Below are 23,993 nucleotides of genomic sequence, written 5' to 3' on the forward strand. Positions count from 1 at the left end.
GCTTTCTAACTTGTTTATGTGTAGAATGATTTTACTTGTGTGATGTGGTTTTCCAAATTTTGTCATTTCTACTATGTAACTCTTAGACCATGGAATAAGGAGAGTTTTAGGTATGTATTGTTTATATACACATGTGTGGACTTATTTAAACTGATGAGTCACTATGAAACATTATAAGGAGCTGTTGTCATTAGTCCAGATTTAGCTTTTCAGAGAGAATTGAATTTAATGTTTGTGGTTTAGTATATTAAAATTTATAGTAAATTCAGATGTTTTTATAATTTTATTATAATTTAAAAAATGTATTTATAATTTTATTATTTTGTTTCAATAAAAATGAATATTAACAGAAGAGTAGCCAAAATGTCTATCTTTAAAAGACATTTAGGGACTGGTAGAGGTGGCTCATGCCACCTCTTTGGGAGGCTAAGACTTTGGGAGGCTAAGACAGGAGGATCATTTGAGGCCAGAAGTTTGAAACCAGCCTGGGCAACATAATGAGACCTTGTCTCTACAAAAAAATAAGAAAAATTAGTTGGTCGTGGTGGTGTCTGCTTGTAGTCCAAGCTACTCAGGAAGCTGAGGTGGGATGATCGCTTGAGCCCAGGATTTCGAGGTTACAGTGAGCTATGATTTCACCACTGTACTCCAGCCTGGGTGATAGAGTGAGACCCTGTTTCTTTAAAAAAAAAAAAAAATGTTTAGGAAAAGGTCTATAAAACAAAGCAGAATTATCTGGTGAATTTAAAAACAAAACTAAATTCAGACTTACAGCTGGAAAGGATTTTAGAGGTCATCTAGTTCAGTCCCTTCTTCTGGTTAATCATGAGGAAAATGAGGTCGAGAGAGGTTAAGTAACTTGCCCAAAGCCATGAGACTAGTTACTGGTAGAGCTGAGACTTGAATAGTACTTTCCTGCTGAAACTTGCCACTACCTAATTAGTGGTTAAAGAGACACATATTCCTTGGGTGGTATTTTTTGTTTGTTTGTTTTCTTTTGCTTTTAGGTTTCACATTGAGAGGAGGAATGAATATTTATTGAACACTTATTTGTTAAGTATTTTTTTAAATATATTATTTCTGGCCGGGCTGTAATCCTAGCACTCTGGGAGGCAGAGGCGGGCGGATTGCGCGAGGTCAGGAGTTTGAGACCAGCCTGAGCAAGACCAGCCGTCTCTACTGTAAATAGAAAGAAATTAATTCGCCAACTAATATATATATAGAAAAAAAATTAGCCGGGCATGGTGGTGCATGCCTGTAGTCCCAGCTGCTCGGGAGGCTGAGGCAGCAGGATTGCTTGAGCCCAGGAGTTTGAGGTTGCTGTGAGCTAGGCTGACGCCATGGCACTCACTCTAGCCTGGGCAACAAAGCGAGACTCTGTCTCAAAAAAAATAAAATAGCCGGGCGCGGTGGCTCACGCCTGTAATCCTAGCTCTCTGGGAGGCCGAGGCGGGCGGATTGCTTGAGGTCAGGAGTTCGAAACCAGCCTGAGCAAGAGCGAGACCCCGTCTCTACTATAAATAGAAAGAAATTAATTGGCCAACTAATATATATATACAAAAAATTAGCCGGGTATGGTGGCGAATGCCTGTAGTCCCAGCTACTTGGGAGGCTGAGGCAGGAGGATTGCTTGAGCCCAGGAGTTTGAGGTTGCTGTGAGCTAGACTGACGCCACGGCACTCACTCTAGCCTGGGCAATAAAGTGAGACTCTGTCTCAAAAAAAATAAATAAATAAAAATAAAATAAAATATATTATTTCATGTAATTCTTACATGGTCCTTTGAACTGCAGTCATGCGCCACATAACGTTTGGTCAACAGTGGACCACGTATATGATGGTGGTCCCATAAGATAATGATACTGTATTTTTACTGTACCTTTTCTATATTTAAATATATAAATACTTACCATTGTGTTACTGTTGCCTACAGTATTCAGTACAGTAACATGCTGCACAGGTCTGTAGCTTAGAGCAACAGGCTATACCATATAGCCTGGGCATGAGATAGGTTATCCCGTCTAGGTCTGTGTAAGGACACTCTCTGAGGGTCACACAACAACAAATCACCTAACGTTGTGTTTCTCAGAATGTGTCCCCATCACTAGGTAATGCATGACTGTAGTTATTAACAGTCCCACTTTATAGATTAGGAAATGGGTACAAAAAGGTTAAAACTTGCTCCAGGTCATGTGATTAATATTAGAGCTGGTATTTGAGCCTTTCTGCCCTGTTCCTACCAGGATACTCACTGTGGCTCCTAGTGATGGTAATTCAAACTTTTTCAGCAGTGATGATTATCTTAGAAATATGTCTTTCTCAGACTTCTCACGCATTCTGTAAAATACGTAGATATACGCGAATATGTGTAGGGAAAGCCTTTCTCAGAGGACCCACAGCACTCATCGGATGTTTGACTAATCTTCATACCATTTCTGTAAGATGAGTGGTGTTTTCTGGCCAGGCAGCTGAGGCCCAGATAGGCTCCAGGACTCACCCAGTTCCTTATCACAAACCCACATGGCCCAGCCCCCAGTTCCGTTAGTCCTGTCTAGCATAGATTTCACCACTTTTGTTCTTTCCTGTTTTACACCAAGATTGTTTAAGTACTTCCCAAAAATAATGAGCCACGTGTGGGTGTGTTCATTCTCCAGAATGAATCACTGTGAAAGAGGCCGTGAACCAAGGGAAGAAGCATAAATATCTGGAATCGGAGGCTCCTGCCTATTCTGCCCCACTAATGGGTGGACTGTGAAGTGAGCTCTTTTCTGAAAGGCGACTGTGGGTTTGGCCCTGTGCATCTCACTGCGCTCAGAATAGTCCTCTCTTTAAATTGTTAATTTTCCCTTTCTTGCTTCCCCAAATAGACCCAATGCTGTTCTCTTTACTTGGCATCACAACATGTGTATTGAGAGGTACTCTGTCCACAGGGACCCCTTTCGTGCCTGAACGTCCTCACTGGCACAAAGAGGAATGGGAGTTAGCTGTCTTGGATCAACAGGCTTCCAGCATGAGTAAAAGATGTTTGGATTAAGTATTCCGAGAATTGCAGAAGTAGATTTAAAAGCAAGAAGAATAAAAGAGGGAGCAAATGTTTTGGGAGGAAAAATTGGGAATTCTTTAATCTGTCTTGTGTACAAGGGTTGGAATCGAACTTTAGGAGAAATTTACTTTTAAAACTGCCTTGTATGATTTGGATCTAATGGATGCCTACTTTAACTTTCTGCTTTTAAGAAATAACACTACCTAAACTCTTCAGCAGGTTGCTGCATGTTTTGGAATTTCTCCTAGAAGAAGGGAATCTGACCAAGCATGAAAAAATACAGCAGGCCATACAGTGAAGATCTATACTGTCTGTCTACCTGTCAGTGCTGCCTCTCCTTTTTTCTTGGGTGGAAATAGCAAGGGGTTGTCTCATTTTTAGAAAGCCTGAGGAGGGAGGGGTTGGCCGTGGAGTTATTTAGAATCTGTCCTTGGGTTTGAAAGCCAAGAGATGCCTTCCAGAGTATTGGAGGAAGAGACGAAGATAGACTATTTACAGCCTGAATGGGTGAGTTATGACAGGGTAGCTTTTCATGGGGTTGGTCATAAATGTCTGTCTCTAGGGGCCTTAGTGTGAGTGTATTCCCATTTGGCATCCAGATAGTATTCACTTAGTGTGCGGCCTGGGACTCGGGGTCCCCACCACCTCCATCCCCTGGTGGGTGCTTCATTCAGCACTGCAAGTCTCAGCCTCAGTATTCTGGTGGCCAGAGCTACGCTTCTGCCCATCCCAGGAGGTCAGGGCTAGGTTAGTCTCGTGGGAGACAGTGTTGGGGAGAACCAACTGCTGCTGTCTGTGCTATTCTTGTTAGTCGGATAAATAAAGGATTTCAGATTCCAGGGCTGCTGAACAGGCTTTCAGAGGCGCCAAATTCATTTACAGTAATTTCCTGTCAAATAGGACACATTATGTATGATGCATACCCACCAAAACTCCTTAGTCCCAGAGGTGATTGTGTAAACTGTCTATTTGGAAAAAATACTGTTTGTGTATGTGTGCTATCCAGGGTCCTCTCAGGATGGGTTAAACTTATTGAGCGCTGTTTTTGCATTATCTCTTAGTCCTCACAATATGTCTATGAAGTAGGTACCCAAATTCTTCTCTTTGGAGGATATCCTTTTTGTCCCTCATGAGAGGGACCTGATGTGGCCTAAAGGCAGGAGGATGGTAATGGAGTAGTGAGGGAAAGCCTTTCAAAGGAAGTGACATTTGAGTTGAATTTTGAAGGATTTTTAGAATTAGGCAGAAGAAAAGCATTGCAGCAAAAGCATTTGTGAGAGCATGCATACTGCATTTAGAAAGCTGCAGGCTGCCTGGTGCCTGCCAGAGGAGGTGGGGTTGATGATGGCTCTGAGGCATGCTAGGTGGCTTTGCATGGAGTGTGTGGGTGTGGGTCCTGTATTCTCCAAAGGGAAGACGCCTCCCTCCTATCAGGCATCTCAATCTGAAGGAAAAGGTAGTTCCTCTGTCTCTCACAGGCATAAAATAGAGCACTTAGAGGAAAATGATGGGGCCCTGTTTGTAAGCTGAATAAACAGGTGAAAAGATCTGCCCTAGTTGAAGATATCTTTCTGGCCCCATCTCTATAAAAGCTCCCTATTTTGGAACATCAAGTGTGCTAAGGGATTATATTCTAAGTTTGGAAAAGGACCTGGAAAAGATATCACCGTCGATGTCAATGTCTGCTCCCAAATTTCCTGCAGCTCTGCAGTGTGCGTGCACCAGCTGCCTACAGGCCAACTACACGTGTGAAACAGATGGGGCCTGCATGGTTTCCATTTTCAACCTGGATGGGATGGAGCACCATGTGCGCACCTGCATCCCCAAAGTGGAACTGGTCCCCGCCGGGAAGCCTTTCTACTGCCTGAGCTCAGAGGATCTGCGCAACACCCACTGCTGCTATACTGACTTCTGCAACAAGATCGACCTGAGGGTGCCCAGTGGTGAGTGGATGCCCTTGTTGGACTATTGGCTCATCTTGGAGGTAGGGCACCCCCGTCGTCTCGTCCTTCTCTGCTCTTCCCCAATCCCTTGGTTTGATGATAGGTGAAGGTGGCTTTGGATGTTCCCTAGGTGACAAGGGATGGGGTTCCTCCCAAGTCAGTTTTGTAGGTTAGAGGGTGAAGGAGGCAGATTATCAAGTCGGTTCTAGAGGTGCCAGCTTGTTCTGGGTAGTGGCTAAGCAGCCATCGGCAGTGGTGAAGAGTGGAAGAACTAGGCAGGGGTTCCTGCAGGAGGACGTGGGACTGATCTACAAGGAGATGGCCCTAGAGCCATGTGGAGGGAACTGCTATGGGAAGGGTGTTGGTCAGTTGTGAGGAGGCTAGAATAGGAAAAGGATGGTGATCAAGGCTGTGGAATACTATGTATCATCTCTTTGCCAGTCTGCCATTTAGAAGGTATTACTGTGGAGCTCAAAGGAGAAGGGCAAAAACTAGAGCAGAGCTTAGAGGAGCTATGGTAAGTTAAGAGCAGAAACTGGCGTCTGCCAGGGATGGGGGACTGAGGTGGGAATAGTACCATGAAATGCTGTGAAGTTGCAAAAGGGGTTGTGGATTTGACTGTTGAAAGAGGCGCATTAACTAAAGAAGTTTGGCATTCGAGAGCATTTAGGCAGTCAACTAGCCCAGTAAGACCAGAGAGATCGAAGGAACCTGAATGCCTTGAGAGGGAAAGGAGTCTCTTTCACTGTGGGGTGGGTGTTGGGGATAAATAAGGCCATGGATTTCCCTTGTTTTTACTCTTGTTCTTTCCCTCCCTTCTCTCACCTGACCCAGGTCACCTCAAGGAGCCTGAGCACTCTTCCATGTGGGGCCCCGTGGAGCTGGTAGGCATTATTGCAGGCCCGGTGTTCCTCCTGTTTCTCATCATCATCATTGTTTTCCTTGTCATTAACTATCATCAGCGTGTCTATCACAACCGCCAGAGACTGGACATGGAAGATCCCTCATGTGAGATGTGTCTCTCCAAAGACAAGACGCTGCAGGATCTTGTCTACGATCTCTCCACCTCGGGGTCTGGCTCAGGTACTGAGTTCTCCAGGGTGTCGTGTCTGTTATTGGCTTTCATTGCTGTTTCTCAGCAAGATAGAGTGTTTATGAGGAAGGCCTGGGGCCCTGCATTTGTTTCTACCAGCACTGAGTCATTTGGATTCATAATTCCCCTTCATTTGGAGTCTGACATATAAGGAGATAAGATAATGGGTTTACAGAAAATCTTTCATTCCCTGGGATTCCCAAGGTCTAGTGCAAAACTCTCCACTGCGGAAACCCTGCCTCTCTTCACGTCTTGTAACTGTATGTACATCTATTAAAATTCAGCTGGTTCCACCTGAGCAGTGGGGTGCTCAGTTTAAGGGCCCCTTTTGAGAAACAGGAGTATGCTGGATTCCTGTGAGGTGGTGACAGCTAATCATTGATCTCTGAGCAACCACAAGGGGAGTTTAAGGACATTGAGTAAAGTTTAGAGTTGGGATTTGGTGAATCATTGACTTGTACCAGTTGCCCAAGGTTTTCTGGTAGAGGTTAAAAAAAAAGGCAGCTTGGGCTTCCAGCATAGTATCAGCGCCATTTCCTGTACTGCCTGTCGTTGACCAAGTCTCTCTCAGATGAGGGAGCTGACCCAAACACTGGACCTCGGCATGAGACCAGAATTTAGGATAAAGGAGATTGGGTCTTTCAGGTCTCAAGGTGCAGTTCAGCTAGCTATTAGATGTGAACATGACTGCAAAAGATTTTTTAATGAAGATAAACCATTATTTTAGTGACAGTGGTATTTCATTCTTATATAAAAGAAAAAATCATACACAAAGATCGCTGTTATCATTCTAGCTAAAACACACAGGATTTTATTTGTGAGCATTTGGTTTGTTTTTATGTATGTTTCCTTGCTATGGGACAAGACTGTTGTTCTTTAGGGAAATTATGCCATCAGTCATGGTCAGACATTCTTTCTTGACACAAGGAGTACTTTGAGCTGTGACATCTCCTAAATTTCAGTGGTTTTGCTTTTATTAAGCTTTGCAGAGAGAGAGCGAGCACTAAAATGATGGATATATTTAAAAGCTGCATATTTTTAGAAACAGAAAAAAAACCAGGGCTCGTTCTTTGCTGAAAGAGGTAGGGCAGTGGTTAGAACTGCCTGGCTGACTGTGGGACTTGATTTGCTGCTAGAGGTGAATAGATAGGGTTTTCTGGAATCTTTTTAAGATCAAAACCATCTGAAGCTAGGAAAGGACCATGTTGGTTATTTAGTCATCTGTAGTAAAATAGTTAATAATTATTTCTCTCTGATGGTTTAGTCTGTTCTTCAGAATATACAGAGCTTCCAAGGTGGTTTTTAAAGTAATAACTCCATACTGCTCATATGAGTTTCAGTTCATTTTATTAAATATATGCTGAATATCCTCTGGGTGAAAAAGATACAACAAAAATTAAAAGGAGGCTGACCCAGGATTGAATAGAAAAGACAGGGATTATTGGGAAGAGTCTCAAAAGGAGGACACATTTGAAGTGGTCTTGAAAAATGAGTATTTTTAAAAGAGGTGAGAGCAGAGAACATTCCAGGCCAATGAAAATGCCTTGAGTAAAAAGGCATGAAGACTCGCTGTGTATTTAAGGAACTTATGATAAGGAGACCAGCATGGTGTGCTTATGCTGGGAGGCAGGAAAGACAGGCTGGCCCAGGTGTACAGAACCTCGGGGGCCATACTTTATCTTGTATGTAAGAGGCATCTACTGAAAAGTTTTCATGTGGGAAGATGAATGTTCATTTTTTCCTTTGGAGGGAATTCTGGCAGTGGTGTGGAAGATGAATTCATCCATTTACCAACCTCCTGTTTGGAAGGGTGGGGTGAGGCAGGACTGTGTGTGGGTTTGCAGGGCAAGACAGGGTGAGACAGGAGGCAGAAAGACCTATTGGAAGTCTTTAAGGACCAGAGGTGAAGGACAGGTGCACAGGGAATAGAGAGAAGGGATCTAATTTGATAGCATTTTGGTGGTTCTATACTGTTGCTGTTAAAAGCATAGACTATGGAGTCAGTCCTAGATTTTAATCCCTGCCTTGCCACTTACTGCCTGTATGAATTTGAATGAGTTCCATAACCTTCCTCTTTGGGTCTTAGTTTTCTCCTCTGTAAAACGGGGATAATAACAACATCTTCCTTATAGGCGGTTGTGAGGAAATGAGATAATTTATGTAAAGCCCGTGGCATAGAGCCAAGTGCATAATAAGCATGGTAGTTCACATCTGCCAGACCTGGGGATTAATAACAAAGTTATTTATTTGGTCCAGGGTTGTTAGTAAGAGAGTTAGACTCAGTCATGACGGTAAAGGCGATTGGGATACACTGAATGAGTCAAAGGAAGCAATAATATTTCTTATAAAGACAGTGAAATTAATCTTGGAATAAGTATAGTATTGTACGTCTTCAGCTCCACCTGTTAGCAGAGCTTTGCTCTGGTGAAGAGCTGGCAACCCATGGGCCGGGCAGCACCGCCCTCTAGTGGCTAATGGGCAGAGCGCCCCGAAAGCAGCTGCCAGCACACAGTTCCCCCTTCGTGTTCCCTGCCCCCTTTCCTTCCTCCATCAGATTAAAGCAAATGTGGGCGGATTGGCCCACAGGTGTCTGGCTGCAGAGTTGGCAAATCTGCCCAAACATTTACATCCAAGGGGGGATGGTGGGAGGGGAATGAGGGAAGAAAAATTACCTTTTGGGTATAATATACACAATTTGTGACAGGTATACTAAAAGCCCAGACATCACCATTCTACAATTCATCCATGTAACCAGAAACCACTTGGACCCATAAATTAAAAAATGTAATTGTTAGGCTGGGCGCGGTAGCTCACGCCTGTAATCCTAGCACTCTGGGAGGCTGAGGCAGGCAGATTGCTCGAGGTCCGAAGTTCGAAACCAGCCTGAGCAAGAGCGAGACCCCTGTCTCTACTATAAATAGAAAGAAATTAATTGGCCAACTAATATATATAGAAAAAATTAGCCGGGCATGGTGGCGCATGCCCGTAGTCCCAGCTACTGGGGAGGCTGAGGCAGCAGGATTGCTTGAGCCCAGGAGTTTGAGGTTGCTGTGAGCTAGGCTGATGCCACGGCACTCCCTCTAGCCTGGGCAACAAAGTGAGACTCTGTCTCAAAAAAAAAAAAATAATAATTGTTGAGATACATTTGATCACTTATGACTTCATCTGTATCTATACATTTTATTTATAAAAGTTCAGTCACTCTGTGTATGATAGGAGTCTTATTTTTCATGTAACATTATTTATAAAATTTCCTTTGACTTATTCTTTGTATGTATAATCTAAGTTCATATTTAACATTTTAAAGGATGCCCATAGTATTTGATCCAGTTGATATAACTACTTATTATTTTCTCAAAGATCTATTCCTTATTATTGGACTCTCTGAACAACAACAACAACAACAAAAACCCAACATTCATACTATCACTTATGGAAAAGTTTATTTCATTGTGGATCCAATGAAATACTTTATTTGAACATACTGTGAGCTCGCTATTAGGCAACAAAACATAAAAATGTTGATAGTGCCAATTCTAAAAAAAAATTTACATTTGAATCTGTCATCCATATTAACTGAGGAGCAATTGCTTAGTTAGGGAGCAGCTAATCATATGTGTTGCCCTCCCTGTGTTCACTCACTCCCGGTTGCCGCCTGGCTCAGCCCTCTGGTAGATTATCCAGACGTGGCGCAGGGGCAGCAGCAGCTCTGCGTGGTTGATGGACCATTATGGAACAAACACACTGTTTTAAGGGCCTTTCTACTGTACCATTGAACGTGGGAGTTGCAAAGTTTGGCAGATTTGCAATGTCAGGTTTCTTTCCATTCTTTGGTCCACAGGGTTACCTCTTTTTGTCCAGCGCACTGTGGCCCGAACCATCGTTTTACAGGAGATTATCGGCAAGGGTCGGTTTGGGGAAGTGTGGCGTGGCCGCTGGAGGGGTGGTGATGTGGCTGTGAAAATTTTCTCCTCTCGAGAAGAGCGGTCTTGGTTCCGGGAAGCGGAGATATACCAGACAGTCATGCTGCGCCACGAGAACATCCTTGGATTCATCGCCGCGGACAACAAAGGTAAAGGCTGGGCTTGGGTGCTAGGCTTGGATACAGTGTCCCCAAAGTGGCACCGTTCCCAAATGGAGGATGACTGGGGAAGGTGTGCAGCTGTGGGGCACACAGCTCTGTTTGCCTTCTTCGTTGTTACCCATAGAAACAGGACCTAGATATGGTCATGGTTTCCATGTTTTTCTTAAGGTGTGAAGCCTTCTAGTTCCTGAAAAGCTTATACAGAAACCCAGATTATCAAGCAGCTAAACAAGCAGTGCTAGTAAACAGATAAAGAACACTCTCAACCCCTCCCCTGCCTGCTCAGTGTCTCTTTTTTATCATTCTCCTAGACCCGTTTCCAGTGTAGTCCCTACAAAAGCTCTGGTAAGTTTCTTTTGAAAATCACTAGGATGAGAAATTGCAGCCTCAACCTTGCCAGGAAAGGATACCCACAGAAAAGCATGTTGTCCACAAAGTGTCACTTGGTGGCCTTCAGATTCAGTTTTTGGTCAGGCTTGTACCTCAGGCCCCTTGTTTTCTCCTTCCTCTCCCTTCTTTTCCTGCTTTAATTTTTGAGTCTGTCTGGTGTGCCTAGACACAGTCCTATTTTTGAGAATCTCATTGATTAGCAAAGAGGTGAGCACAAATTGGAGGCAAATCATACCTGAGCTTGATTGAGAGGACAGTAGCAAGGGTTGGTCAGGAAGGAAAACCAGTGGGACGGGCACTGTAGACACACGCAGAGGTGAGGAGTAACTTGGGCTGGCAATACCACAGCAAAGGACATGGGTGGAAAGGTAGGCAGAGGCCAGATTATGAAGGGCCTTTCTGAGAGGATTGTATTTTATTCTGAGGATAGTGGGTAGTAATTGAAATTTCATTCATTAATCCAGTAACATTTATTGACTGCTGTGGGCTAGGACCACTGCCAGCCGCTTGGATCATGACACGTAAGAGCAAGACATAGTCACAGGCCTTGCCCTTACAGACCTGGGGTGGGGGTGGGGAGCAGACGTGCACCTGGAGTACAGAGAGGATGGCCAGGACGTGACCAGGGTCACATTTCAGAAGAGTCTGGCAGTTGTGATGCAGCTTGCTCCTGTGGTGCAGCAAGTTTTAGACGTTAGTGTCTACAAAGCCTATGGAAGATGCTAACTATTTGGGTTTTGTTCCTAAAACAATAACAGACTGCTCATTCCTCACATTGCTGTGGGGGGTTGTAATGGCCTCAGCTGCCCCCAAGCTGAAGAGTCTTGGGCTGGTACACAGGGCAAGAAGGGGAAGAGAGCCATTTACTCCCTCTGAGTAAGCTATTCCTTTTTTTTTTTTTTTTTTTTTTTTTTTTTTTGAGACAGAGTCTCGCTTTGTTGCCCAGGCTAGAGTGAGTGCCGTGGCGTCAGCCTAGCTCACAGCAACCTCAAACTCCTGGGCTCGAGTGATCCTTCTGCCTCAGCCTCCCAGGTAGCTGGGACTACAGGCATGCGCCACCATGCCCGGCTAATTTTTTATATATATATCAGTTGGCCAATTAATTTCTTTCTATTTATAGTAGAGACGGGGTCTCGCTCTTGCTCAGGCTGGTTTTGAACTCCTGACCTTGAGCAATCCGCCCGCCTCGGCCTCCCAAGAGCTAGGATTACAGGCGTGAGCCACAGCGCCCGGCCAAGCTATTCCTTTTTAAAACAGCATTGCCTTTTGATAAAATTGAAATCTTCCATATATCTTAAAGGATCAAAACATGTTATTGACTGTTTTGATAAACACGATAAGTAAGTTAAAATGGAAGCTGTTTAACTAATCTACAGGGTCCTCAGGACTTTGGGGCTGATGGAGTGTGAGAAGCAGTGTGCTGGGCGGGTCCCTTGTCTGTGATAAGAGAAGCTAAGATCTGTGTGTTTCCAGGGCTGCTCCCTTTATTGGCTCTGGCAGCGCGTGTGAGGAGGGATCTGGCTGTCAAACCCACGTTAGGGCCAGGGAAGGAGAAAAACCGGACTCCTTCGTTCTTGCCTTTTAAACATGATAAATGTAGTATTGACCCTGGAACTAGCACCAGCCTGGAATTTTGGAGATTTCAATCCAATTTCCTGTCTTCCTATCATCAGCAGCATGGCTTAATTAGAGGCCTGCTTTTGGTGTTTTTTTCTCCCTCCCTCTGTTATCCTCCTCATTGCCCCATGTATGAAAGAGAGAAAATCAAAAGTGCACGGTCCACCTTCCATGGCTCTTTTGAAGGATAAGGTGACCCCTCTGGGAATACTTGGAAGTAGGTTATTCATGCGTTGAAAAGCATTTTTTGGCCAGGAATACAATAATGTATAAAGGAGATCTTTCCTACTCTGTCTCAGAGAGCTCATGGCCTGGTAAGAGCGACAGACTGAAAAGAAACATTGCAAATGAGACAGGTGCTGGGTGTGGGCTATGTTCAAAGGGTCCTGGGACACAGAGGAGGACCTCCAAGGCCTTTCTCCTTGATGGTAGTGAATGCAGCCCATCTGGTTCTCACCTGTAGGTGACTGAGTCTTGTCAGGACCCAAGCAGCACTGAACACAACTCTGACAATACCTGTCACTTTCCCTAAGCATATGCTTTCCTTTCCTGGACACCTCACATTTCAAATTTGGTAAAAAGGAAGCGCTGTTCAGAATCATACTGCCCACCTAAAAAAAATGGGAGCAGGTCTGAAAAAGAAGTGGTGTTCTTCTGTCCTTACTGGAGCCTAAAACTGGTAGACCACTGTGAATGAAGTGGGCATGGGCTTGAAGGGGGCGTGGGGCCCTCAAGAGGTATGAAAGGGAGAAATGTGAATTCAGCAGTCTAACTGGATTTTGTGTTGTACATGTTCATCCTTTCCAACTTTAACCTTTTTTGCTGGTAGTTGTACCTGTTGCAGAACTCATTTGTGGTTCTCTGCAGATAATGGCACCTGGACACAACTGTGGCTTGTCTCTGACTATCACGAGCACGGCTCCCTGTTTGATTATCTGAACCGGTACACAGTGACAATCGAGGGCATGATCAAGCTGGCCTTGTCTGCTGCCAGTGGGCTGGCGCACCTGCACATGGAGATCGTGGGCACGCAAGGTGAGCTCACCAGCTGCAGGACCATGAGGTGGTGTTGGCTTCAAAAGTCTGCACCATCCTGATTTTGTTCCTGGAATTTCATTTTACTGAGAAAGTTGGGACTGGACTTTAGGAACTGTAGTCTAATCTAAAGGAAAGAGATTTGAGCTTTGAGTGAGAACAAGAGGCATCTACAGGGTATTCTCTTCACCTCTGTCTTTAGAACTCCCTCAGGAGCTCTATAGTGTCAGTATTCAGTTATTTGTCAATTGATGTCCCAAGGCCAGGCGCGGTGGCTCACTCCTGTAATCCTAGCACTCTGGGAGGCTGAGGTGGGCGGATTGCTCGAGGTCAGGAGTTCGAAACCAGCCTGAGCAAGAGCGAGACCCTGTCTCTACTAAAAATAGAAAGAAATTAATTGGCCAACTAATATATAGAGAAAAAATTAGCTGGGCGTGGTGGCACTTGCCTGTAGTCCCAGTTACTTGGGAGGCCGAGGCAGTAGGATTGATTGAGCCCAGGAGTTTGAGGTTGCTATGAACTAGGCTGATGCTAACCTGGGCAACAAAGCAAGACTCTGTCTCAAAAAAAAAAAAAATTGATGTCCTGACACAGTTGTTTGGTATTAAGGAGTAGTCATCTCAGAAGCCCACAGTATGCATGTAAAACAACTCTACAAAGCTAGGCATGGTGGCACACCCCTATAGTCCCAGCTACTCAGGAGGCTGAGGCAGGAGGAACGCTTGAGACCAGGAATTCAATGCCACAGTGCACTATGGTAGACATTACACTTCTGTGAATAGATGCTGCACTCCAGCCTGGGCAACATAGACTCTGCCTTTAAAAAATAAATAAAAATAAAAAAAGAATGGAAGTAAAAAGGTAAACCAGTGCAACAGAAGCATCAGTTTAGTAATTTCAGACATTCCTTGTTGGGGACAGCTGGTTTCTTGGTGGATTAGACACTGGGCCCTTTTTTTTTTGAGACAGAGTCTCACTTTGTTGCCCAGGCTAGAGTGAGTACCATGGCATCAGCCTAGCTCACAGCAACCTCAAACTCCTGGGCTCAAGTGATCCTACTGCCTCAGCCTTCCGAGTAGCTGGGACTACAGGCATGCGCCACCATGCCCGGCTAATTTTTTGTATATATATATTTTAGTTGGTCAATTAATTTCTTTCTATTTTTAGTAGAGACGAGGTCTCGCTCAGGCTGGTTTTGAACTTCTGACCTGAAGCAATCCAACCACCTCGGCCTCCCAGAGTGCTAGGATTATAGGCGTGAGCCACCACGCCCGGCTAGACACTGGGCTTTACTACTAATCTAGTAAGGTTAAGGAAAAAGGAAAAAGACCTCAAGCTTTACTGCCTATTGACTGTAATGTTGGCTTGTTGGGAGATCCTGGATCTTGGCACAATGGCAGGTGTGATCCCTGATGTCTGGTTGATCAGGGCAATAGCTAGCTCTTGCTGACCATGAAAGAAAACCAACCCTGAAAGTTGGATCCTGTTAGTAGTTTATGCAGTGCTATTGGTAGTCCTTATCTTTGGGCCTCTTTAGTTTTGAGACTAGCCAGCACAGCAGCTTCTCTTGGAATTCCTCAGCAGTTCTTTACCTAAGCATATTTGCTCAGGGAAAGTGAGTAGTAGTAGTAGTATTAATAGTAATATTAGCTAATATGCATGTACTTCTTTACTTACCTACATCAGTGCACTTAATCCTCACAACAGTCCCATGAAGTAAGTACTATCATTCTGATTTTATAGATGAGAAGACCAAGGCACAAATGGGTTAAGTCGTTTTCTTGGGGTCACTGGGTTAGTGGGAGGCAGAGCCAGGACTCAAACCCACACAATCTGGCCATAGAGTCCATGCTTTTAACATACTGTCTCTCTTTAAAGATCCCTTGTTTTTTTCTTGCTAGGGAAGCCTGGAATTGCTCATCGAGACTTAAAATCAAAGAACATCCTGGTGAAGAAGAATGGCATGTGTGCCATCGCAGACCTGGGCCTGGCCGTCCGTCATGATGCAGTCACCGACACCATCGACATTGCCCCAAATCAGAGGGTGGGGACCAAACGGTAGGAAGCCTGGGCCTCTGCCCTTGTTCAACAGCTTGTACTGAGTGTCCCATGTATACCCTTTCCCATATGTGCAGGAGAAGGAGGTATAGAAAAAGGAGGTGAGGACCTTATACTCACCCTGCTGAGGGCTCAGTTGAACAACCACTCTCCACACCAGAAAGCTGCGTGGTCACATCTAACAGATAGAATTGCCTAGAGCACAACTCCATAAAATTGTATAGGTATTGGTGGTATTTCATGGGTGGAGGGAAGAAGGAGACTCTGGAGCAGGATTTAGAAGGCTGGTAGACACCAGGCTTGGCAGGCTCCACAGGGGTGGCGTGAGCAGAGAGCACTGAAGGAGGCAGAGAGCATGTTCTGCCTGGGGCTTGGAGCAGTTTTGCAAAGCTGTAGGGTGGAGAACCTAGGGTGGAGATTGGGGCACCTTTAAGCACTTCAGTATGGCTCTCACCAGCTGCAAAACCTTGCCCACAGCCGGCACTCATAGTCCGCACAATAATTTGTGCTGTGCATTGACAACGAATCCGTTTTGCTCTTGTGTGATGAGGAAAGCTTTAAAGCACTGAAAGCTTTATTTTACTTTACAGGCAGCTTTACTTGTAATGTAAATCAGAATAGGTAATATATACATATATGTTTTTATTATGTTATTTTTAAATCTTCACAATTTTATTTTGATAAATTAAAAATTAGAAAAGTCAAGTTTTGTTATTAACACTAAAGTCGACGCTCAGCTGTGCGCCTGCATATCACGGCTGTCAGCTAAAGTCGACGCTCGGCTGTGCACATTCATCTGTGGCTATAGTCAACACTCGTACCGAAGTGGTTAAGGATTATGGGCCTGCTTCTCACGTCATACAGAAGTGAAGTAAGAAGTGAGGGCTCGTGATTGCAGGTTGACTATGTGAGTTAGAAATGAGACTGCCTTTTAACTGGATGGAAAAGGGTGGGCGGATCTGTTTGCTGAACCTCAATGAATTTCATTAAATTGTGCTGCTAGTATTTTTCTTTCTTTTGACCTAAATGATTGCAGCTACCCATACCCCAAAGTGTGGGGCCTGAGATGATCCCTGATTTATTGTGGGGTTGGGTAATTACTACTCAGAGTCACTAAGGGTGACACTGAGTTCATTCTAAAATCAATTTTCACACATCCAGGCGCTGTTAGTGCTGACCTTTCTTTTTCTTTTCCTTCTCTTCCTCTTTATTTAAAGAACCCCACCACCACACACACAAGCACACACACACATATCTGGCCAGGCATGGTGGCTCATGCTTATAATCCCAGCACTTTGGGAGGCCAAGGCAGGAGGATCACTTGAGGGCCAGGAGTTTGAGACCAGCCTAGGGAAGATATTGAGACCCCATATCTACAAAAAATTTTAAAAATTAGCCAGGCATGGTAGTGCACACCTATAGTCCTAGCTGCTTAGGAGGCTGAGGTAGGAGGATCGCTTGAGCCTAGGACTTTGAGTTTGCAGCGAGCTGTGATGACACCACTGCACTTCAACCTGGGTGGCAGAGTGAGACCCTGTCTCTTAAAAAAAAAACTGTTTTTTTCCCCCCACATATCTTCCAAGTCAGGTAAGATAACAAAAGAAATTCAGAATGAAATTTAAGCTCAATCTGTCACTGTGGCTTACACTCAGTAAAGTGAAAGACCCCACTACAACCAGATAATATGTACTGTTACTGCCCATGTGACCCACAGTACAAGTACCTCTGCCCAATATGCTTCAAATAAACAAATCTTGATGGTTGAAAATAGAGATACACATTAACAGAGTAGCCTAGTATTGCCAAATCTATGCTGAAATGTTTAGATTCAAATCTAAAACATGGGAGTTTGCAATGAAGAGATGTGCTTACTTCCTGCTTCCCAAATGACTTTATTGGGGTGATGCTCTGTCACATTCAGAGGGCCCCTGAATCAGTACTTTGATTGAAAGAGAGCACTCATCATATTCTGTGCATGACTGTGTTTGTTTTGCTGTTGCAGATACATGGCCCCTGAAGTACTTGATGAAACCATTAACATGAAACACTTTGACTCCTTTAAATGTGCTGATATCTATGCCCTTGGGCTGGTATATTGGGAGATTGCTCGAAGATGCAATTCTGGAGGTACCTTTGTTTTTTGCCTTCTCTTGCTCCTGCCACCCAGTTCTAGAGTCCTGGATCACCTGGGGGGCTTGTATTTACTGCCTCCTTTCTTTTTACAACCTGTTGGATGTGTGCTACCAGAGCCTGAATCCCACACTTAGGGTTCTCATCAAAGGTGTGGGACCTTGAAGGCAGCTGTGCTAAGGGCGTGTGTACTCTTCGGACCAGCTTGTGAAATGGTGTTTTCGTCGTGGTGACCATTCTGAAGTCTCATTTGGCTTTTTTAAAAAAAACGCGTTGTCTGTATTGTTCCATGGAGGTGGGAAGTGCCCTGGGTGCAGATAGCAGAGGATTCTCGCACCACTGTCCTTTCCATCAGGGGCAATATATTCTAGCACACAGTCTCTCAAGCCACTTTCCTGGGGAACCCTAGTGTTTCATCGCTAAAATCATAGTGGTAATTTCTAAGTTTGCAAATGTGCATAGAATATTCTCAAAATGAGTTTTTTCTCTCCCATAATTAAAAAGAAAAATCTTTTTTTTTAAAAAAAGTGGCATTTGCAACTTCTTATTCATGTCAGAATCCAGTAAAAGATAGTATCACATTTAGCAGAAAATACATTTTATTGTCAACTTAGTGTATCAATATTTTATGATAATCTCCAAGTATTCTGCCATGTGATCAAGTTCAAGAACCTCTAGAGTCCTGCCCTCAGCTATTTCTCTCTAATGATAAAAGAGTCCAAGGCAGTGGAAGTGGTTGAATTAAAAAGAACTGGTAAGTCTTCCAGCAGAACACTTTGTGTATTACTACCTTTTTCCATCTATGACATGTTTGGTAAAATCCAAATTATGAAGAAGGTGCCCAGGTATTACTCATGGAATCAGACCTCTTAAATTTTGATTAGTATATGCAGATAAAACATCAAGAAAAATCTGGTCACATAGATGAATAAGTTCCTTTCTTCTTTCTCATGACATCCAGAAATTGGGGCTAAGTATGTAACAATGTTAACATTTATTCATCACCCTGATTATACCAATTTCATATATTAGCCAGATTTCTTCTTTAAAGTGAAACTTCCCCTAATTACCTATTGGGTTTCCAAGATGCACAGTTTGTATAGGAAGGCAGGAAAAATACTTGATTCTTTCCATTTAGTTACCATTTTTCAAAATGATAAAGTCTTCCATAGCATCCTACAAAGGTGACTGAAGTTTTTTTTAGAATTATTATGAACTGGTGGATTTAAAAATACTTGTTCCCATTGAAGTTATTAGTCTTATGGTTACTTAGGTATCCTTATCTTTTGGCCAGTTAGGTTTTTAAGTTGGTGCTTTTTTTTTTCCCTTAGAGAGAGGGTCTTCCTCTTTTGCCCAGGCTAGAGTGGTGCAGTGGCACAGTCAGGTCAGTGCAGCCTTGAACTCCTGGGCTCAAGTGATCCTCCTTCCTCAGCCTCCTAAGTAGCTAAGACTATAGGCACAGACCCCCATACCTGGCTAATTCTTTAAAAAATTTTTTTATAGAAACAGGATCTCACTAAGTTGCCGAAGCTGGTCTCAAACTCCTGGCCTCAAGGGATTCTCCTGCATTGGCCTCCCCAAATGCTGGGATTACAGGTGTGAGCCACCACACCCAGCCAAGTTTGGTATCTTTTGACATAATCCCAGTAGTCTTTGATAGTTTCCTTGCTTTTTTGGTATGATAAAGATGTTCCTGGCTGTGTATTTCATATCCCATACCTAAAGTCAACCAACTTCTCCAAGTTGCCCTAGTTTATCTTAGTGGTGTTTACAGGTCACAATGTGAATGTTGTCATTAGCTTTTGAATAATCTTCCTTCTGTTGATAACTCAGGTAGATGTTTTCTTTTCTCCTAGGAGTCCATGAAGAATATCAGCTGCCATATTATGACTTAGTGCCCTCTGACCCTTCCATTGAAGAAATGCGAAAGGTCGTATGTGACCAGAAGCTACGTCCCAACATCCCCAATTGGTGGCAGAGTTATGAGGTAGGAAGCTTCCTTGCCTCCTCTGGCTCTTCCATCTGCCTGATTTCTCTAGCTTAGAAAAGGGTTTCTTGATAATGGGGTCAGCCCCCAGGGATACCCCCTGCGAGTGTCACTTATTACATACTGTCATATGCTACTGTATACTGAGCCCTTGTAGAACAAGGGCTACAGTCCCTTGTTCTGGATACCATAAGTTGCTCTTTGGAGCTGACAGCCTAATAGAAGAAAAAGACTTCATCCCCACGACACAGATAAAGGAGGTGGACAACAAGAGACAGAAACAAAAACTGAACTTGGAGCTGTTATACATATCGAACTAGAAAATGGCTCTGGAGCCCCGGGGCTGAGCTGAGCCATATAGGAGAGTTAGGAAGAGGCTCTTAGACTCAGTGGAGGGGAATGAAAGACACACTTAGCAAGAGGACGTGCCTGTGAGGGAAGCGGCCTTTCCAAAGACTCAGAAGAAGGGAGCAGGGTGACATGTGTGACAAGGTTGGGATTAGGATGGGGAGTTTGAATTTAGTAGAGATGGCAGATGAAATGGGAGGGAGCGGATGACATTTGGTAGAAGAAATTGAAATGAGGACAAATTTATGGCATAGATTCCTGCTAATCATAGAATTCTGGAGTCTCTGAGTCTTCGAGGGAGCAGTGTTTGCCTAGCTAAGTGCACATGGGCCTCCTTTTCACTCGTGACTCTGTTTTTTTCTTATTTTTTTTCTAGCTTTATTGAGGTATAATTGATAAGTTATAGTTGTACAAATGCTGCTTTGATATATATAGCGAAATGTTTACCACATTGAAGTTAGTTTACACGTCTGTCACCTTTACCCAGTAGCCTTTGTGTGAGTGGTGAGAGCAGTTAGGATCTGCTCTCTCTGCAGATTTTAGGTATACAGCATGGTGGTGTTGACTCCAATCGCCTTGCTGTCTATTAGAGCCCCAGAACCTATTCATCTGGTAGTGAAACAGGGAAAGGTTGGCTCTGCTTTTAAAGAGTATAACCACTAGAGGGCATTTTGCATTTAAGAACAAAATTGCTTAGAACACATTTTGGATGATGCCTTCTCATTGCATAATTGGGCAGCATTTTTCAAAGTGTTTTTCAGAGCCCTCAGGGTAGGGTTTACTTCAGAGGATGAGAGTGAGGCTGAAAGAGCTGATCTTTAGCTGCAGCTTTTGCCTTGTCCCTGCACAGCCTGTCCTCTACGGAAGGAAGAGCTAAGGGGAAAGGGAGGCGTACCAAGCATTTCCTTGAGGTTGGCTGGTGGGGATGGATTCTGCTGGACTCTACGCGGAGGGGGAAGCAGTAGAAAAGTGAGTGAGGGCCTAGGGACCATAAAGACTTCTCCAAGGCGTTGTTGATGGCCTGTGGGTCTCTCTGTGCAGGCGTTACGGGTGATGGGGAAGATGATGCGAGAGTGTTGGTATGCCAATGGGGCAGCCCGCCTGACCGCTCTGCGCATCAAGAAGACCCTCTCACAGCTCAGCGTGCAAGAAGATGTGAAGATCTAACTCTGCTCCCTCCCTCATGTACACCTCTGGGCAGCGAGAACTACATACAGCTGCCACAGTGAGCGTCCGATGGAGGCCTACCTCTCGTTTCTGCCCAGCCCTCCGTGGCCAGGAGCCCTGGCCCGCAAGAGGGATAGAGCCCGGGAGACTCGCTCACTCCCATGTTGGGTTTGAGACACAGACATCTTTTCTATTTACCTCCTAAAGGCATGGAGACTCTGAGAGCGAATTGTGTGGAGAACTCAATGCCACAACTCAAACTGGTTGTAGTGGGAAGTCCTGCGAAACCCGGTGCATCTGGCGTATACAGCCAGGAGTGGTGAAAGGGGTGGCCTGGGAGGGGCCAGAGGAGCCGAGTCGTTGCCAGTACTAAGCCGCGCTGAGGGTTTTCCTCCACGGACCCACCCACAGCACACCGCGGTGGCCCAGAGGAACTGGAGCGCAGCCCCTCTCACAGGCAGCTCCGAGCCACGCGCTCCCCCTCCCTCGTGTGGACATGTGGAGGGACTGCCAGTGGGGACAGAATCTGCCGCCTGTCTGTCCAGTGTGTGCATGTGCCGAGGTGCGTCCCCCGTTGTGCCTGGTCCGTGCCACGCCCTTACACGTGTGTGTGTATGTGTGTGTCTGTAGGTGCGCACTTACCTGCTTGAGCTTTCCGTGCATGTGCAGGTCGGGGGTGTGGTCGTCATGCTGTCTGTGCGTGCTGGTGCCTCTGTTCAATAGTGAGAGCATCTAGTGTCCCTGGTGCCCTTCCCAGGAGGTCTCTCCCTCCCTCTCCTCCCGTCCCCCTGGAGCCCCTCATGCCTCAGTGGTACTCTGTGTCCAGCAGGTTGCTCTGCTCACCCCAGTGTCGACACAGCTCTCCTCCTCCATTTCAGACTGTGGAACCAAAGCTGGCCTAGCTGTCCATGGCAGAAGAGGCTTTTGGGTCAAAATATGAGGGTGGGGTTGGGGTGGGCAGGGAGGAATCTTGACAGAAGTCTTGGCTGTGGTCAGTGTGAGCCACGGGAATGAGCCAGCCCAAGGGTGTCATGCTCAGCACCATGGAGGAAGGGCCAGGAATGTGAAGCCAGGTCTTGGGACTCAGATTGGAATGTCACATCTGTCTTTCACATCCCAGATTCTGGAAACAGCAGTGTATATTTTTGGTGGTGGGTTTGGGGTGGGGCAGGGAAGGGGGTGGGAGGCGTGGGGAGGGGTCTGGGAGGGAGGGGGCATCTGCATGGGTCTTTTACTGGATTACCTGACAGGTGGAGGGAAGAGGAGAGATCCCTATCTACTTCAGGGGCCCTACTAAAGGGAGCAGCCTTCTCAGAACGTGTCATTTAACTGAGTGTCATATTTAATGAAGTCTAGAAGCATGGCTGTGGGTGGTGATTTGGTCAGCATATCTTAGGAATATAATAACTTTGAAGCCATAACTTTTAACTGGAGTGGTTTGATTTCTTTTTTTAATTTTATTGGGAGGGTTTGGATTTTAACTTTTTTTTAGTATTAAGTTTTTGTAAAAGGAAAACCATCTCTATGTGATGATTACCTCTCAATCTATTTGTTTTTAAAGAAATCCCTAAAAAAAAAAAAAAAAAAAACCAAAAAAATCCTCTAATCAAGCGCACATAGCTCAGTCACACTGGAAATGTTTGTCCTTGCTCCTGAGCCCTCCCTACTCAGCAGTGAGGTTTCCTTTTTGTCCTGGGAGCTCTGTCTCTTGGGCATTCTGCCTCCACCCCCATTCCCTGAGTGGCTCTTGCTCCAGGGCCCTAGCCTTTTGTGCATTGTCCAGCTGGTTGCAGCCTTTCCAGGCATTTATTCAACAACTGTGTGTTGAGTGCCTGCTGGGTGCCAGGCACTGCGCCAGGCGCTGGGAATACCGCCTGGAACAGGATGGGCTTGGATCCTCCTCCCAGAGCACTGAAGAGGGAACTGATTCAAGTAAGTGGGTGCCTGTTTTGAGACCAGAAAGTTTCATAATTGGTACTAAGACCCTTTTGAGCCTGGATTTACTGTTCTTATATAAGATCACTGAAGAAAGAGGAACCCTTGCCACCTACCGCAAAGAAACCAGTGGTGGGCAATGAGGCCTGGGGTATAGAACTCCAGGTGAGACCCAAAATCACTGCATTCATTCTGAGCCCCCTTCCTGCCCCCAGGGAGGTGCATCATGTGTGCAGCCTTAGAGCGTCTCTGCCTCCAGCCCAGCGGTTCTCTGCCAAAGCCCATGGAGGAGGGAGAGCCCCTCTCCTGCCTCAGTCTCCCCAGTGCTCCTGCCTCTTCTATTTATTTGCCTGATGTATTGCTTCTTTCCTTGCATTAAAGGAGATCTTCCTCTAACACTTTGGGCCAATTTACTGGCCACCGACTAACTTTCCTTCAATACCAATTGTGTCATTAGGGGGCCCTTCTCCCCCCCCCCCCCCACCTCCTTGCTGACCTCCCACCTGTCCGCCCTGCAGCAGAGCCTTGGTGGGTTACAGGTGATGACGGAACTTAGACTCCTCCGCCTGGAGTCAAAACTAGCCTCTGGGATCTGCCAACACACGTCCACCCAGCCACTCCCAAGCCACTAGCCTGCTCCCCAGGTGGCCCTTCTGCCCTCACCACACAGGTAGTCCAGCTCTCCACCTCTGGGGAAGATGGAGCAGGTTTGGGGGAAGCTCCTACACCCACCCTTGCCACTCTTGACGCCAAGCAAGAGTTGGGGAGAAACTCAAGCCGTGGTTTTGGCCCTTGAGGCTAACCCTGATCCATAGGGCTACCTGCACCTCTGGATTCTGGATTCACAGACCAAGTCCAAGCCCGTTCTTATGTCGCCACTAAGGCCCCCGAACGGCGTTCTCGGTACTTCTGTTTGTTTTTGTACATTTTATTAGAAAGAACTGTAAAATAGCCACTTAGACACTTTACCTCTTCAGTATGCAAATGTAAATAAATTGTAATATAGGAAATCTTTTGTTTTAATATAAGAATGAGCCTGTCCAATTTCTGCTGTACATTATTAAAAGTTTTATTCACAGAGCTTTCCTGGTGCGATCTGTCTTGTGTATGTAAAAGGACCACCCAGCTTTTATCGGAGGATGGGCAGTTGGGGCTGGGTACGTG

General features: G+C 45.2%; 1 protein-coding gene across 2 annotated transcripts in view; it reads left to right on the top strand.

The window, feature by feature from the left end:
• Window positions 1–23,910, top strand: part of ACVR1B (activin A receptor type 1B) — a 41,302-nt gene extending 17,392 nt beyond the window's left edge. The window contains exons 2-10 of one of the 2 annotated variants that reach the window (XM_012762859.3): window positions 4,746–4,985; window positions 5,820–6,068; window positions 9,920–10,150; window positions 11,311–11,428; window positions 13,014–13,204; window positions 15,106–15,262; window positions 17,265–17,389; window positions 19,249–19,379; window positions 20,769–21,518. In XM_012762859.3, the coding sequence (XP_012618313.1) occupies window positions 4,746–4,985; window positions 5,820–6,068; window positions 9,920–10,150; window positions 11,311–11,428; window positions 13,014–13,204; window positions 15,106–15,262; window positions 17,265–17,389; window positions 19,249–19,379; window positions 20,769–20,894 (1,568 nt within the window). In that variant the 3' untranslated portion in view covers window positions 20,895–21,518. Of the gene's footprint in view, window positions 1–4,745; window positions 4,986–5,819; window positions 6,069–9,919; window positions 10,151–11,310; window positions 11,429–13,013; window positions 13,205–15,105; window positions 15,263–17,264; window positions 17,390–19,248; window positions 19,380–20,768 lie in introns of both variants that reach the window. The other variant, XM_012762841.2, reaches the window with a different exon arrangement.
• The last annotated feature ends 83 nt before the right edge of the window (window positions 23,911–23,993 follow it).

The sequence above is a fragment of the Microcebus murinus genome, chromosome 10, assembly GCF_040939455.1.
Source record: "Microcebus murinus isolate Inina chromosome 10, M.murinus_Inina_mat1.0, whole genome shotgun sequence".
Classification (NCBI taxonomy): domain Eukaryota; kingdom Metazoa; phylum Chordata; class Mammalia; order Primates; family Cheirogaleidae; genus Microcebus; species Microcebus murinus.